The sequence below is a fragment of the Acomys minous genome (genome assembly GCF_964271855.1).
Source record: "Acomys minous genome assembly, chromosome: 8".
Classification (NCBI taxonomy): domain Eukaryota; kingdom Metazoa; phylum Chordata; class Mammalia; order Rodentia; family Muridae; genus Acomys; species Acomys minous.
This window is the reverse complement of record NC_140489.1, coordinates 112,351,920-112,368,421: the sequence shown is the minus strand read 5'-3', so window position 1 is coordinate 112,368,421 and position 16,502 is coordinate 112,351,920. Positions and strand designations below refer to the sequence as shown.

At 43.5% G+C, this 16,502-nt stretch overlaps 1 protein-coding gene across 4 annotated transcripts; it reads left to right on the top strand.

The window, feature by feature from the left end:
* Positions 1–228: 228 nt before the first annotated feature.
* SRSF7 (serine and arginine rich splicing factor 7) lies at positions 229–6,749 on the top strand. Of its 4 annotated transcripts, none has more exons than XM_084793130.1 (8): positions 230–399; positions 1,562–1,742; positions 2,482–2,658; positions 3,526–3,600; positions 3,680–3,781; positions 4,820–4,873; positions 5,462–5,497; positions 6,455–6,749. In XM_084793130.1, exons 1-8 carry the CDS (start codon positions 372–374, stop codon positions 6,507–6,509), a joined length of 708 nt encoding a protein of 235 aa, XP_084649256.1. In that variant the 5' UTR covers positions 230–371; the 3' UTR covers positions 6,510–6,749. The 4 variants fall into 4 exon arrangements, with proteins under 4 accessions (XP_084649258.1, XP_084649256.1, XP_084649257.1 ...); XM_084793129.1 differs by having other exon boundaries at positions 233–399; positions 3,680–3,790; XM_084793132.1 differs by lacking the exon at positions 5,462–5,497 and having other exon boundaries at positions 229–399.
* Positions 6,750–16,502: the final 9,753 nt, after the last annotated feature.

Below are 16,502 nucleotides of genomic sequence, written 5' to 3'. Positions count from 1 at the left end.
AAGGGGAAGGGGAGGGGAGGGAGCAGGACGCTGCCCCGAAGGCCACGGGTTTAAGGGGGGGGGGGGCAAGGTCTTCGGTGTTCCCATGGAAACGTATCCCTCCGCCCGCACTCGGCGTGGGGCCTCTTAGTTCCCTCCGCCCCGCCTCTAGGCTGTTTCCGCCCAGCTCCTTTGTGCCGCGCAGAACGTTAGCACGACGCATGCGCAAGAAAAAAAAAAGGCCTCCCCGCCCGCCGCGTATATAAGCGCGGATCCGGCCTCTTCCTTGTTAGTGCCGCCGGGATCGTTGGCGTGGGAGCTTCGCGTCGCCGCTTCCGTGCTACTCGCGCTTGGAGCCCTGAACTAGAGCCGAGTACGCGGGGCCGGCCATCATGTCACGTTACGGGCGGTATGGAGGAGGTAAGCGGCCAAGGCCCAGGGGAGGACGGTGCTGTTGGCAGAGCGAGGCCGTAAGGGTCGGCGCGGCGGTTGGAGACGGTTATTCCGCGTGCGTAATGGCGGCTCGGGCGCACGCCGTACGAAGCCCGAGGCCGCGGGGGCGGGGTGCAGGAGGGAGAGCGGGACTGGAGGGCATGGGTGCAGGGTAGGGCCGGGGCGCTGGGCCGTCTGGGGCTCCTGGCCAGCCCGAAGCCTGGTGGGGTCGCCGCTGCCGTGGCGTTGCCCTTTCTCGGCGCTGCCGCCCGCCTCTCCCCCCGCCCCCCCCCCGCCCTCGGCGGCCGTGGCTGCCATTTTGAGCACATTGACGACCATGGTGGCGCATTTCCTCAGCGCTTTCCCGCCACTGGAGCGGGGAGAGCTGGGCGTTAAGATTCGGCTTGGATTGGAGACGGAGCGACACTGGCAGCTGCGAGCTGCGCGGCGTCCAATAGTTGGTTGAATTGGGAGACTGGAGGGAGAGACCGTTACGACCGGCGACGGCTTTTTCTTTCTTTCTTTTTTTATTTTTTACCCCCCCCCCCTTCTTTTATTATTTTTTAGTCATCTCAAGCGTGGCTTTCTGGCTCAGGGGCGGGGACTTGAGTGAGCCTGCGCCTACCGTGGAAGACAGGAACCGGCGCGGCCCAGCTCTTCCCGGTAGACCTCTCTCGCCGGGCCGGGCCACCGGAGTCCGCGCGCTGGCTCGCCCGGGGCTGCCGGGACCGGGGGGCGGGGCCGGGGCCACCCCACCCCAAACGCCTTAGTCCACCACTCCTCCTTAGCAAGAGTTTTCCAGCGCTTCTGTCGTATAGGAACTACAGAATTTGGTCACGAGACTGGCTTTCAGTATCTCACGAGGTTAAGACTAAAACTAATGCTTGAGGAGAGCCAAATAAAAGAAGCCATGCATGGTGGCCTTTAGTCCCAGCTGCCTGAGGGAAGCTGTGGCAAGAGAGTTCCTTGAGTGATACATACGTAAATGTTTGTAGTGTGTCCCCGTAGTAGGGCACTAAGCTGGCGCAATCAAGGTCTCCAAAGCAAAACATGTATTTTGGCAGTTTTTAAAGAATGGTTTGTTTTAAAGGAACGAATTCAAACTTGAGACACACTTTGAATAACATTTGTTGTGTTTGTTTTTGAACAGAAACCAAGGTATACGTTGGTAACCTGGGAACTGGTGCTGGTAAAGGAGAATTGGAAAGGGCATTCAGTTACTACGGGCCCTTAAGGACTGTATGGATTGCCAGAAATCCTCCAGGGTTTGCCTTTGTGGAGTTTGAAGATCCCAGAGATGCAGAAGATGCAGTTCGAGGATTGGATGGGAAGTAAGTGGGTTGTTTCAAGTTTGTTTAAAATATTCCTGGGGGCTAGATAAATCATCTTGGTACTAATCATAGATTGGGGGAGGAGCGTTGTTTTTTGATAGTGTGTCTCTGGCCTGTATTGGCCTGGAACTCAACAGTGTAGCTCAGGTGGTGGCTAGGGCCAATCTGTCAGCCTCTCAAGTGGTGGAATTACAGGCACTTGATAATTTTAAGATTATCAGCCATGGGTGCTGGCATATGCTTTAAACCCAGCACTGGAGGCAGAGGCAGGCAGATCTCTTTACAAGTTGAGTCCAGGACAGACAGGAGAAACCTCGGGAGGCAGAGGCAGGCAGATTGCCGTGAGTTCAAGGCCAGCCTGGTCTACAAAGGCAGTACAGGACAGTCAAGGCTAACAGAGAGACCCTGTCTCGAAAAACAAACAAAAAAAGGGTGCAATTGGAAGAGGTTTGTAAACAAGGACAAAGCTCCTAGGAAGAATGAGTAGTTTAATTCTTTTTTGTTGTTGTTTTGTTTTGTTTTGTTTTTTTGTTTTTTCGAGACAGGGTCTCTCTGTGTAGCCTTGGCTGTCCTGGACTCACTTTGTAGTCCAGGCTGGCCTCGAACTCACAGTGATCCACCTGCCTCTGCCTCCTGAGTGCTGGGATTAAAGGCATGCGCCACCACGCCCGGCTAGTAGTTTAATTCTTTTAAGCTCATGTGTATATTTTAACATTAGCATTTTCTTAACATTTTATAGGGTGATTTGTGGTTCTCGAGTGAGGGTTGAACTATCTACAGGCATGCCTCGGAGATCTCGTTTTGATAGGCCACCTGCCCGTCGTCCCTTTGATCCTAATGATAGATGCTATGAGTGTGGTGAAAAGGGACATTATGCTTATGACTGTCACCGCTATAGCCGACGAAGAAGAAGCAGGTATTTAATTAATGAAGGAATGGTTGGTATTCTAGTTAATCAAATTCTTTTATTAGCAAGGCAGAAACTAGTGTTTTTCTATAAACTTGAATGTTAATTGTACAGGTGTATTTTACAATTTTTGTTTAATTAAAATGTTAATATATTAATAATCAACCTGGTCAAAACCTTTCAGGTTTCTTCGTTTGAGTCAGTCGCCTTGATTCAGAATGTCACGAGCCTTATGATATCATGCTGAGGCGCCTTGCAAATCCGACAATTAAGATCCTCCTAGACCTTGAGGTGATCAGCATAAGAGGCCAGATCCCCTCGAGTCATCTACACCTAGCTTCACCTTATTCTTTAAAGGGCAGAAAATTTGAGTCGGTGATCGCCGTAACAGTAAATTTGGCTTACAATTGGGGCCCCCTCCGCTTTAGAAAGAGGAACACCAGATTGACCACATTCCCAACTAGAAAAATCTTCTTGCGTCAATCAAGCCTCACCTGGCTCTTTTGGCTGTCAGTTTGATCGTCGTTAGATTGAAGAAAACAACTAGATGCAGCGATCGGCTATAGATACTTCTAGATCGTCTAGATCTACTAGACCTACTACTAGACCATGGGCCAAAGAGGGTCGACCTGCAAACTTGCAAGGTTTATTTTAAATACACATTATGGCGTTTTATAATTTGTAATTCTAAGTTGTAATTCAGCTTTTAACAAATCTTTTTTTAGGTAGTAAAAAAAAAAAATTAATAGGCCCAGACTTTTTCCAAATGAGATACTGAATTTTAAATAGTTTTGAGATTTGATTTCAGCAGAGGTACAAAAACACTAAAACTGAGTTATCGTCTAATATTTTTTATTTTTCTAACTTGAAAAATAGGTCACGGTCTAGATCACATTCTCGATCCAGGGGAAGGCGATACTCTCGCTCACGCAGCAGGAGCCGGGGTAGGAGGTAAGAAACCTAGTAAAATTCAAGTTTTAGCAAGTGGGAAAATGAGAGAAATGGGCTTAAAACTACTTTTATTTTTTAGGTCAAGATCAGCATCTCTTCGACGATCAAGGTCTGTGTCTCTTCGTAGATCAAGATCAGCTTCACTCAGAAGATCTAGGTCTGGTTCTATAAAAGGATCGAGGTATTTCCAGTATGTAACACATTTTTTCCTGCTTACTTGTAGATGGACTGTCACATCTTAATGACACAGTGAAGTATCTTGATTCAAATAAGGTTCTTCAAAATATTTGAAATGTGAAGGTTGTTTATTGAGTGTGGTGCATGCCTGTACTCACAGCATTTAGACTGAGACAGAAATAGAAGGGGGGCATAGTGAGGTATATATAGTCCACCTCAGACCAGAAAAATAATATTCCAATAAATAATCTGGGCAAGCATGATGCAAGCCAGCCAAAGAATACTGGCAGAAGAGCTTTCCACCAAGCCTGACAACTTGTTTGATCCTGGATCCCACATAGAGGGAAGAGAGAACCAATTCCCACAAGTCTCTGACTTCTGGAAGGTGGTGTTAACCTACTCAAACATAACATTCTCAGTGAATGTCAACTTCCTTTATAGAAGGCCTTAAAAGGTTATAAAATGTATTTTATAAATAAGGAATTTATAGTAAAGATAAAGAAGCACTTGGCCACTGGGCTTTACTGCTGGTTAATATTAAAACCTTTAAGTACCATAATTAATGGATTAACAATTGGAGAAAATTACTAAACCATCTCTACATCAGTTTAATTATAGTGTCCCAAGGTTTTTAAAAGATACACGGTCAGCCTAGTTTTGACATATTAAGGGGTCAAGTCATGGTAGTATTCTCAAGTGGAACCACCTGTTAATCTTGGCTATTCATGTTTGCAAATGGGTCTGTACAGCACTTGGGAGGCAGAGGCAGGCAGATTGCTGTGACTTCCAGGCCAGCCTGGTCTACAAAGTGAGTCCAGGACAGCCAAGATTAACAGAAGCCCTGTCTTAAAGAAAGGAAAGGAAAAGGAAAACTATGAAATAGTGGCTCTCTTTGTTTGAAACCTCCTTGTTGTATCATTTGTACATCGGATTGATGTAAGTCATACAGCAGTTGTCTCTGTTTCTCTGTCCTGTCTATACTACTTGGAAAGGTTACAAAGGAGTTCTTGTATAATTGTGTCCCCTTTCCTTTTTCATTAAGATCCCGCTCAAGGTCAAGATCAAGATCCAGGTCCATTTCACGACCGAGAAGCAGGTAGGGTCAGATTTTATCTCATTCAGTGCTCTTACAATTATATAGCACCAATATCCAAAGAGATCAAAGTATTGTAAATTACTGAAACTTGGGTGTTAGCCCAAAATCTGAGTGTTAAGTAGAAATAACCGTACCTTGTTAACTCAACTGAGAACTTCATTTATACATGGCCTATTAGCCAAATTCAGGAGAAGTTAATGTTGGGTGACATTTTACTTAGGAGGTTAAGAGGCCCTTAAAAGAGGTAGGCACATAGAGAAGCTTTCTGAGAAATGTGCTTTATAGCAGAATGTAAAAATGAACTGTAATACAGCAGTTCACTCATTTTATGGAAATACGGGCCCTTTAAGATTGGCTTTTTATCGAGGCCAGCCTGGTCTACAGAACAAGTCCAGGTCAGCCAGAGTTACATAACAAAACCGGTTTAAAAAAACCAACAAAAAATTGACTTTTTAGAGGAACTGAGATAGACACTGAAATTTTAGTTCAACGTGACATTTTAGGATAATTTTGGTGTTTGTTTTGTAGTAGGACTATAAAGAGATTCGTTAGTGTTTTTTCTTACTAGAATTTCTCATGTTTTAACAGCCGATCAAAATCCAGATCTCCATCTCCTAAAAGAAGGTAAGCTAAATGTTTTGTTGCCAAATATTGTCAAAATATGGCCTCGTAAAGAACTTAACTGCCTACTTAGTGGTCTTTGAACTCTTTGGAGAATTGGTGCTGTATAGATTGGGGACATTTTTTAAATGATGACTTTTTATTTTTGTATTAGTTAAAATTTAAGTTGAAAATAAATAACCATAAGTGTTAGGAAAATTTAAGGTGTTTTTAGTGTTGAGTGTTTTCAGTTCAGTTGTAGGTATGTCATGCTTAAGAAACATTTTCCCTCTGTGTATAGTAGCTGAAAGGGAAATAGCCACATAATAAAAAACATAATCTTGAAAATAGTTGCAAATTGAAATGTTGAAACTGAATTATTCCTTCTCATTGCCCTTCAATGACTCCACCCACCATCACCCCAAATTCTTTTCTTTCTTTTTTAATTTTTAAGGTTTTTTGAGACAGGGTTTCTCTGTGTATCCTTGGCTGTCCTGGACATACTTTGTAGACTGGCTGGCCTCGAACTCACAGAGATCCGCCTGCCTCTGCCTCCCAAGTGCTGGGATTAAAGGCGTGCGCCACTACGCCCAGCTTCACATATTTTTATTTAATGTATCCTTGCAGTTTTGACTAGAGTGGTTCTTAAAAGCCTGATTATGGGGTTGGTGACATGGCCCAGTGGTTAAGAGCACATACTACTATTAACAGAACAAGTAGAACTTAGTACCCATGTCAGGTGGGGGGTCTAATACTCTGACCTCTACAGGCGCTTGCATTCATGTGAACATAGCTCACACATAATTAAAATAAGCTTTAGGGAAAAAATACCAAGCACGTTAAGAGTGGATATGTAATGTACATTTGGTTATGCTTAGTCTTGGGCCAAAAAGAATTTGATCTCTTTGAATGTATTGAAATACTAACTTGTACACAAGAAAAAGCTTCATGACACTAATTGGTTCCAAACTTTGTTTTTAGTCGTTCCCCATCAGGAAGTCCTCGAAGAAGTGCAAGTCCTGAAAGAATGGACTGAAGTTCTCAAGTTCACCCGTTAGGGAAAAGTTATTTTGTTTACATTATTATAAGGGATTTGTTATGTCTGTAAAGTATAACCTAGGAAGGATCAACCATCTAAGGAGAATGGATCTGGATTATTATTACTCTGTAAAATTCACAGCAGTAAAATATTGTTTTTATTGAATGTATTAACATCTTATGGTCTGGAAATGTGGGTTGTTATTTGGCACATTTAAATAAAATGTTTCTAACTAGATTTTTTTTGATTTGTGTTCAATATTAATACTTTTCAATTGGGTAAGCATCAGGTGTCCAGACAATTGTTATTGACCATATTTATATGGGCCTGTATTCAAAGTTAATGGTATTGACTAAGTATCAATATCATTAACTTCCATAACACTGGCCAGTATCTTAAAGGACTTTGAAAATTCCATTTTACCCTTGTACCTTTGGGTAAGATGATCTTGAGTCCTTGTAATAGCATGAATGCATCACGGCAGATCTCTGAGAATTGGTGTTAAGTAGAAGTCAAACTAACAATCTCAAATCCTCAGGCTAGAGGGACCACCGATTTAGCCTACAAATGGATGCATGACAGGAACTAGTTACTAAAGTAAATGTCATTAAGAAACTTGATTTCTAGAGGCTGAGATATTTTTAGTATCTGGTTTTTAAAGACTATTACGTTAGGATGATTCTGCTCACTGTACTTTTTCTTTTCAAACAGCCAATTTAATACCAAAAAATGCATGTTTGAAGAATTGTCTGAATTTGGAACAAAACCCTGTAAACCAGCTTTGCAAAATGATCTAGCCCCATGCTCTTGGTTTTGTTTTGTTTTGTTTTGTTTTTTAATGGACTGCCTTATCTGTGCAAAAACCTGTTAATATCTGAGCTAGATTTTTCAGTTCCTGACAAACACTGTTCTATTTTGCCAAGCTGGTATAAAGAGATGTCAAGTAAAAATGTTAGAGACAAAGCAGTTTTGTAAACCTTACATATTTTAGCATTTCATGTAGCTAAGTTTTGTTATGTTTGGGGGCTTTTTGGTTTTTTGTTGCTTTCTCTTTTTGTATCTGGTAAACCTTAGAGTGGTATAGTGTGTTCTTAGTCAGACTTTAAATATTTTAAGCATAGTAGGGCAGTAATGGTCATTTTCAAATTTTTGTTTTTGTTTTTGTTTTTTTTAACAAGCTTTTTAACTTTCTTAGCCTTAGTGTAAAAACAAGTAGCACAGGAGTCTGTCCTTGTCCATTTTAGGCTTTTTCAACAAAGTTGTTCGATAGTATTGCAACTTGAATACTGATCTGCCTCAAATTTATTTGGCTGAGTGGTCACTAGTATGTTGAAAGTCATTTGGAATCTTTGTTTTTAGAGTTTGGTTGAATACATGGTTGGTATGAAGCGATGTATAATTGGCAGACTTAATCTGTTGCACTTGGTTAGCGTTAAATTGTTCTGTATTCGATAAAAATTAAAAAATTTATTCAACAATAAATCTGCAGAGATTGAACAAATAATCCTGATACTCAGTCTTTGGAAGTATATCTGAGCTAAAAGTTGAATCAACTCTGTAGCTTTTTAAGATTAACTAGTATAGCATTCTAGATAGGGCCTAAAGGGATGGGATGGAGTAAAAAGTTATCTCAGGTAAACAGTTGTGCTTTTGTAAGAATGCCCTGGCTGTGTGAGCCAGTATGCTTCTGTTCTGTGTACGCTCTCAGATGCAGTTCCAGTCTGTAATTTAGGTCTTTGTGACCATCACTACCCAAGACTGGAAGTGTTATAATTTTTTTTGATATTTATTTTTGGTTTCTCTGTGAGTTCAAGGCCAGCCTGGTCTACAAAGTGAGTCCAGGACAGCTAGGGCTACACAGAGAAACCTTGTCTTGGAAAAAAACAAAATTTTACTTACTGGATTTTCCCAGACAGGATTTCTCTGTGCAGCCCTGGCTGTCCTGGAACTCTGTAGACCAGGCTGGCCTAAAACTCAGATCCTCCTGCCTCTGCCTAAGTGCTGGGATTAAAGATGTGCACCACCAGGCCTGGCAAGAGCTTTTAGTTTTAAAATGAAGGAAAGAAGCAACAGTAGTCAGGTTGAACACTTGGAGAAAATAACTGCTTTAACTGGATCAGACTTTTGAGTTAGGTGTAAACTCAACAAAATGTGAGGTTCTTATTCTCTGTTTACTGTAATTACTGAAGGAAATAGGTTTCTACAACAAAATTATTACCTCCATCTTTCTGGGTTCAGAAGTTAGTATTGGTTTATTCATCTAGCAGGGAATAAGGAACACTTAATCCTTGTGGTTTTGAACCCTTCAAAAGTTAGAGGCGGGGCTCAGGTGATCCAGCTGCTGCCTTCAGCTACCGATGTATCAAATCCCAGCTTTTTTCTTTTTCCTTGTAACCTAGTATTAGCATTTTAACCTCCTAGTGCTAATAGTTGGGTATTCAGTTCCATTTGCTTGCTAGAGGGTGTCTTAGTATTTCCTGGAATAAAAGACTACCTCCCAGCCTTTTCAGTTAAAATAGTGTTTGGAATATACTCACCGTATGAGACTACCCCTCAACACACACCCTGTGCAACAGACTTGGGCATGTGTCTATTTGCAAGCAAGGCACAGACAACCAGTCACTAATTGCAGCTAGTGCCAATTTACATTGCCTGCCCCTTTAAGGTGCGTTCCACACTCAACCAAAAGACTGCAGCCCTTGGAGTTGGGTGGGTTCTGGTAGAGAGCCAATCCAGCACAGCAGGGAATTGGCCACAGCACCCCCACTGTATGTGCCAGACATAGGAAGCAAGCTGCAGGTAAGTACCTGGCATATAAGATGACTCCTGATTTTGGCACGGATTTTTCAGCTTGGGCCGGGAGGGGGCAGAGGTTAAAGTCATTTTATATGCCAGAAAATGTGGTAAGTTACTAATATAGGTAATAATAAAGGTACACTACCATTAAAGTGGTGACTTAGTGTAGACATTTAACACCTTTGAGTAAATAGCAAGGAGCCTGATCACGTTTACTTTTGTATATGAAGGTGATCTGTCACACAATTGACCTATATCGTATTAATATGGCTGGTCTCACCTCCCTCCCTTATCACACTATGAGCTTAGTCAAACAGGATGACCTTCCCCAGTAGAGGAAGATAGTTTTTCAGTCAAGAGAATACAAGCAGCCATGCTCTCCTAGATTCCTCTAGAGCTCTCACTGTGTGTTTATAAGAAACTGCCAACTTCCAAGAGACATACCTTCTCATATCCAGCAGTAAACTGCCATAGTTGCTGTTGTGCCCTGTCCTTTGATTTTGGCCAGTGTGTGGCGGTGTTGTGTCAGAGCATTCATTTCTCTAGTCAGCATGTGCTGTGCAGCATCTGCTCAACATTTCCTCTTGTGAAAGTTCTATTTAGGGGCTTTCGCAGCCAGGTGTGGCACACGCCTTTAATCCCAGCATTCGGGAGGCAGAGGCAGGCAGATGGATGTGAGTTCGAGGCCAGCCTGGTCTACAAAGCAAGTCCAGAACAATCAATGTTACACAGAGAAACCCTGTCTCGGAAAAAAAAAAGGGGGGGGAGGTGCTTTGGCCTCTTCTGCATTTATTTTTAATGTAGATGAGCGTTTTGCCTGCATGTATGTATGAGTGCCACATGTGTGCCTGGTGCCCATACAGAGGTCAAAAGAGGGCAGTGGGGAACTGGAGTTACAAATGCTTGTAAGCCACAGTATAAGTGCTGGGAACTGAGTCCTCTGTAAGAGCAACTGTGCTCTTCTCAACTAAGTCATCCCTCCAGCACCCCTTTTTGTTTTTGAGACAAGTTTCTCACTGGCCTGGAGTTTGCTACGTAGACCGGGCTAGCCTTGAACTTGCACTGAACCACCTGTCTTTGCTGGGATTAAAGGTCTGTACTACCAAGCATGGCTATAGCCTTACCCCCCCACCCCCAAATAGAATTGTTTTTCAGCAAAATGTCAATCATTCGATTTTACCAATAAAGACTCAGGAGCCAGATGCTGGGTTGAAAACCTGACAGCTCAGCGAGGCAGAGAAAGCGCCCAGCTGACCTTCCTACTCCACTGACAAACTAGAAGGCCTTTTCTCCTTCCAGTGCTCTCTATTTTAATACCCTTCACCGCAGCGTCCCTCCTTCCTGTGCTTTCTTCTGCTTAATCCCTATCAACTAGCTGCTTGTTCCACCTCTTGCGCTGTGGCTGACTTTAGCTCTTATTCACAGAAAGCTCTTGGGTTCAAGATGTGTGCCAGCGCTGAGCCACACCACAGCTACTTGTTTACAGTCAACAGAAAACTCTTGCTTTAAAGGTGTGTGTTGGGGCTGAGCCACAGCACAACAATAAACAAACAGGGGTTTCCAGTTCACAATCTAGGGGTTCACAACGGGATCAAATATCCTGTGACTTGGAATTGGTTTTTTATTGTTTGTTTGAGATGTCCTGGAACTTACTGTGTAGGCCCAAATGGGCCTCAGATTCAGACAGCTGTCTGCCTCTGCTCCTGTGCTGGGATTTAAGGCACGCGCTACCTGCCTGGCTTTCCTAGAGGGGGTTTTGAGGAGAGCAGTAATGGAAATCCAGTTCCCTACTGATGGGCTTGAGTGATTTCTAATTACTATTTCCACATTTAAGTGAATGTAGTTACTTATCTTTGCTTGGATGAGCATGTATATCCAGGATCCTAAGTTTCTGGGTCAAAGATATGTGTATATTTTAAATTTTGGTGGGTGTTGTTAGTTTCCCCTGGTGGCAATATATAGGCATTCAGGAGGTCCCTTATTTCCTATTGGGTGGGTTTTCAAATTTAAGATTTTAACAGACCTTGTGTTGAAAACTTATTACAATACAGTGTTTTTCTTTTGAATTACTACATTTTAGTTATACGAAATAATATGCTTAGAACATTTTCATACATTTAACATACTTCAGTCTACTTTCTCCGTATTTATCTTTTTCTTTATACCTCTCCTTTTGTTTGTCAGTTTGCTTGTTTCTTTTTTGAGACAGGGTTTCTCTGTTACACAGAGCCCTGGCTGTCCTGGACTCTCTCTGTAGGCCAGGCTGGCCTCTAAATCACAGAGATCCATCTGCCTCTGCCTCATGAGTGCTGGGGTTAAAGGCGCGCAACACCACGCCTGGCTATTCCCCTCCTTTTTAAATTTATGGTAAAAACATTAATCAACCCTTTCTGGCAATTTTCCATGTGTTTAGATTGTTTTAATTTCCTTAGTTTCAATATACTTGAACTTTGCCAGTGGGACTCAATTTACATAAGTATTTTCTGTTCATTGGTCTGCATATCAGGCACTATTCTGTTTATTAATTGCCTAAATATATATTTGGTTGGTTTTTGGTTTTTGAGACAGAGTTTTTCTGTGTAACAGCTGTGGCTGTCCTGGACACTCTCTTTGTAGACCAGGCTGTCCTCGAACTCACAGAGATCCACCTGCCTCTGCCTCCCGAGTGTTGGGATTAAAGCCATGTGCTACCACACCCAGGCAATTACCTATATTTTATTTCATTGCCTATACATACCAATTAACATTTAGGTACCTGAGTGAAACTTTTTTTTTAAAGGTTTTTCAAGACAAGAGTTTCTCTGTGTAACAGTCCTGGCTGTCCTAGGCTTGCTTTGTAGACCAGGTTGGCCTTGAACTCACAGAGAGATCCATCTGCCTCTGCTTCCTGAGTGCTGGGGTTAAAGGGCTATGACACCATGACCAGCTCTGAGTGAAAATGTTAATGGTGAATAAATCAATTACTTGAATAATAACAGTAACTCCTGTTTCTGAGACAGGGTTCCTCTGTGTAGCCTCGGCTGTCGTGGACTCACTTTGTAGACCAGGCTGGCCTCAAACTCAGAGATCTGCCTGCCTCTACTTCCTGAGTGTGGGGATTAAAGGTGTATACACCTGGATTCTAATTAATTTTTATAAGCTAAGCATATGAAATTGGAACTTAATCATTATATCAACTAAAAGCCTATATTTTGTTTGGGTGCTTATGAGACCGACTTTGTCTCCTTAGGCTCTATTTTGTAGCTGTAGCACAGGGGGTCAGCTGTTGAGCCCTAGCTGCTCTTCCAGAGAGCCCAGGTTCAACTCCCAGCATCGGTATGGTAGCTCACAATCATCTGTAACTCTAGTCCGAGAGGATCTCAAGGTCTCTGTGGACACTGTATGCACATAGCACACATACATACATGCAAGCAAAACACCCACACACAAAATATTCTCATCTGGGCTAACCCTGAATTCTGGTCTTGAAAGTATTGATCAGAGCCGGGTGTGGTGGCACAGGCCTCTAATCCCAGCACTTGGGAAGCAGAAGCTGGTGGATCTTTTTGAGTTTGAGGCCAACCTGGTCTACAAAGTGAGTCCAGGACAGCCGGGGCTATTAAGTAGAGAAATCCTGTCCTGAAAAGCAAAATCATCATCATCATCATCATCATCATCATCATCATCATCATCATCATCATCATCATCCCAGCACTCGGGAGGCAGAGGCAGGTGGACCGCTATGAGTTAGAGGCCAGCCTGGTCTACAAAGTGAGTCCAAGGCTACACAGAGAGACCTTGTCTTGAAAAACAAAAAAAACAAAAAACAACAAAAAAGCAGTGCTCAGAAAACATTGGGAAATTGCTGTGCAAAAGGTATGCGCAGCAGGTCTACAGAGCTGGTGAGAGCACGGTGCAGGGGCTTTCATTTCATGACTGTCAGCTACCTCCTATCCTGCTGAAGGCCCCTGGCTTGTGCTTCACAAAGACTAAGGTTTGAAAGTGTCTGGATTGGGGTTTAAGGACTCGGTTAATAACATGTCTATTGAGCTAGGCAAGGCGGTGCACGCCTTTAATCCCAGCACCCCGGAGGCAGAAGCAGGTGACCTCTGTGAGTTGGAGGCCAACCTGGTCTACAGAGCAAGTCCAAGACAGCCAGTGCTACTCAGAGAAACCCTAGCAGAGAAAAGAAAAGATATGGCTGCAGGCAGCCCTAGAGGGCCTTTTCTTAATGAGTGCCTGAAGTGGGAAAGCCTAGCCCATTCTAGGTGTAGGTGGTGCCATTCCTGGGCTGGTGGTCCTCGGTTCTAGAAGAAAGCAGGCTGTCTCTCCAGTTCCCCTGGTGCATGCCTTTAATCCTAAAACTCAGGAGGCAGAGGCAGGTGGATCTCTGTGAAGTTCAGGACAGCCAGGGCTACACAGAGAAACCCTGTCTCAGAAGAAAGAAAAGAAAAAAGAAAGCAGGCTGAACAAACCACAGAGGAGCAAGCTGTTAAGCAGCACCCCTCCATGGCCTCGACACCAGCTTCTGGCTTCAGGCTCCTGCCCTGCTTGAGTTCCTGTCCTGACTTCCTGGGATGATGAAGCATAAGCCGAATAAAACCTTGCCTCTTGGAGTTGCTTTTAGTCCCTCTTTTTATCACAGCAATAGTAACCACGACTAAGATATCAAACTAATGCTTATGGTCTGGAAGACTTGTCCGAGACTTATTAATGAAAAAAGGTGCTTGCGGATTAGGGAATCAACACATTTGTGTGCTTGGAACATGCAATATTGGTGACCATAGTGAGACAGTAGCAAAAGCGGCTACAGCAATTGCTCTCATTGCTGTTTTCAGGAGGATAATTTAAGGACCTTAAAACATTTTACACCATAAAAGTAACTACTCTTTTGGCTCAATTGTTATGTGGGAGGCTAACTGCCTCCTGCTGGCCTAGGCCTAGTTCTGGAAGCATCTAACCTCTATATAATCTAATCTAGGCCTCGAATGTTTCGGCCTCTGAGGCTTACTGCTTAATGAGCTCACCCTTACTTGTTCTTTCTGAGCTCTGGGCTGGCTGGTTCAACTCAGCTGTTCTGGCTCAAACTCTTCTCCCAGCTGATTTATTTAATCTTGTGTCTCTCTCGCCAGGCCGGAATTTCTCTGCTTGACCTCAAACTGACTCAGCCATCTGCTCTAATCTTCTGGCTTCTCATTTTCTGGCTCATTCTGTCTTGAGTTCTCTCTCTCTGCAACCCATCTCTCTATTACTGTCCTCGTAAAAACTGCCTCAAGTAGCTTAGTGGCTTCCCTTCCCCCTCTCTTCTCATGAGAGGTGTGCATCTCCTGTTCTGTCGAATCTTCTCTGATTCATAACTCTTCTGCCACTCGATTAGACATCACTTTCAAACATGAGTGCTTCCTTCTACAAACTAACTTTACCTTTGTTTGGGATTAAAAGCCTGCACCTCCATGCCTAGACCCAAGCTTTTCTTTACCTCATACTTGCTCTATACCAGGCCGGCCATGAACTCAGATCTGCTTGCCTCTGTCTCCTGGATAAAAGGCATGTTTGTTCCAGACAGATTACACAGACCTAAAAGGTCTTTGCATGTGATCTCTTGCCAACCTGATCACATAGACCTAGAAGGGGTTTGGATGTGACCCCCTGCCAGAAGAGCCATGTTCTGAAGTAATATTCCTCTGTACTACACAAATGGATAAGTCAAGTTAGTTCAAAAGCCTCCTGGTGAGCCTAATACAACAAGATTGAGAACCAATGCTTTGGGCCTCTGTTTCCTAACTGGAAACTGACATTAGCCTGGCTGTACAGAGGAAAAAGCACTAGTGTGGCTAAGGGGCTGTGTTTAGGTGTCTCTAGCCAAATACAAAACAGCAGAAACTGTGCTTTAATCTACAGGTGTACCAGTAGAGGTCACTGTGCTAAAAGAAAGAAACTGGGGGGAAAATTCTCTTCAGGAACTTTGAAGCAGTATTTCATAGAACTATTATTAAGTTAGGCCTAGGGTGCCATGGCGGAGGCAATTTATGACTCTAGCCACGATTATTGCTTCAAAGCCTCCTAAGGCTTTGCTGTTAGGTACATACATTTATAATTGTCATGGTGTGTGTGTGTGTGTGTGTGTGTGTGTGTGTGTCTACACAGCACACATATATGGGGGTCAGAGGGCAGCTTCGTGAGTCTCTGTTTGCTGTTGCACACCCTGGGCTAGATGACCCACAAGTTCTGGCAGTTCTGGACTGGGATTGCAAGGACATTCGACAGCTCCTGGCTTTCTGGGAAAGCTGGAAATTCAAACTCAGGTCCTCACACTTAGTAGGCCAGTGCTTTACTCCCCGACCTTGCCCCTGGCCTGATCCTCTCAATATAAACCACCTAGGTCTCTAGTAATACTTGCCTGCTTTCCCTTTCTCCTGACCCCAACTTGGCTTTTGTTGTTGTTGTATTTGGTTTTGGTTTTGCTTTTTTGAGGCAGGGTTTCCTTTTTTTTTAATATTTATTTTTATGTATATGAGTGCTCTATCTGCATGTACACCTCCATAGCAAAAAAGGGCAGCAGATCACATTGTATGAGCCATGAAGTGGTTGCTGGGAATTGAACTCGGGACCTCTGGAAGAGCAGACAGAGCTCTTAACCATTGAGTCACTTATTTTCCTGTGTTGATGGCATTCATTTGGTAGATTAAATTTTTCATTATTACCAATCACATTGTGGCCGGGAGTGGTGGCGCACACATTTAATCCCAGCACACGGGAGACAGAGGCAGGTGGATCACTGTGAGTTCGAGGCCAGCCTAGTCTACAAAGCGAGTCCAGGACAGCCAAGGCTACATAGAGAAACGCTGTCTTGAAAAACCAAAAATAAAATAAAAATGTAAAAGCCCAATTACATTTTGATAAACATTCTGACTGCCTTTACATGCTTGTCCTAGTGTTTCTTTTCTTTTTAGGCTCATCTCTGTGAATGTATGCCACATGTTTGGGTGCCTGAAGAGGCCAGGAGAAGGCAGGAGGTCCCCTGGGGCTGGATTGCAAACATGCCTGATACACATGTTGTCGGGAACCAAACTCAGGCCTCTGGAAAAGCACAAGTGCTCTTAACTGCCTGTTTACTGCTAGTCAGGTGGGGGAACAGAGCTGGTAAATAAGGCCAACTAAACGCTCAGGCACCTTTAGTCAGAGCCTCAGACAATGTATACTCCGGGGGGTTAA

Coding starts and splice junctions, on each gene's coding strand:
- SRSF7 (XM_084793129.1), top strand. CDS start 372: ATGTCACGTTACGGGCGGTATGGAGGAG. Junction 400..1,561: donor TTACGGGCGGTATGGAGGAG/GTAAGCGGCCAA, acceptor GTTTTTGAACAG/AAACCAAGGTATACGTTGGT. Junction 1,743..2,481: donor GTTCGAGGATTGGATGGGAA/GTAAGTGGGTTG, acceptor AACATTTTATAG/GGTGATTTGTGGTTCTCGAG.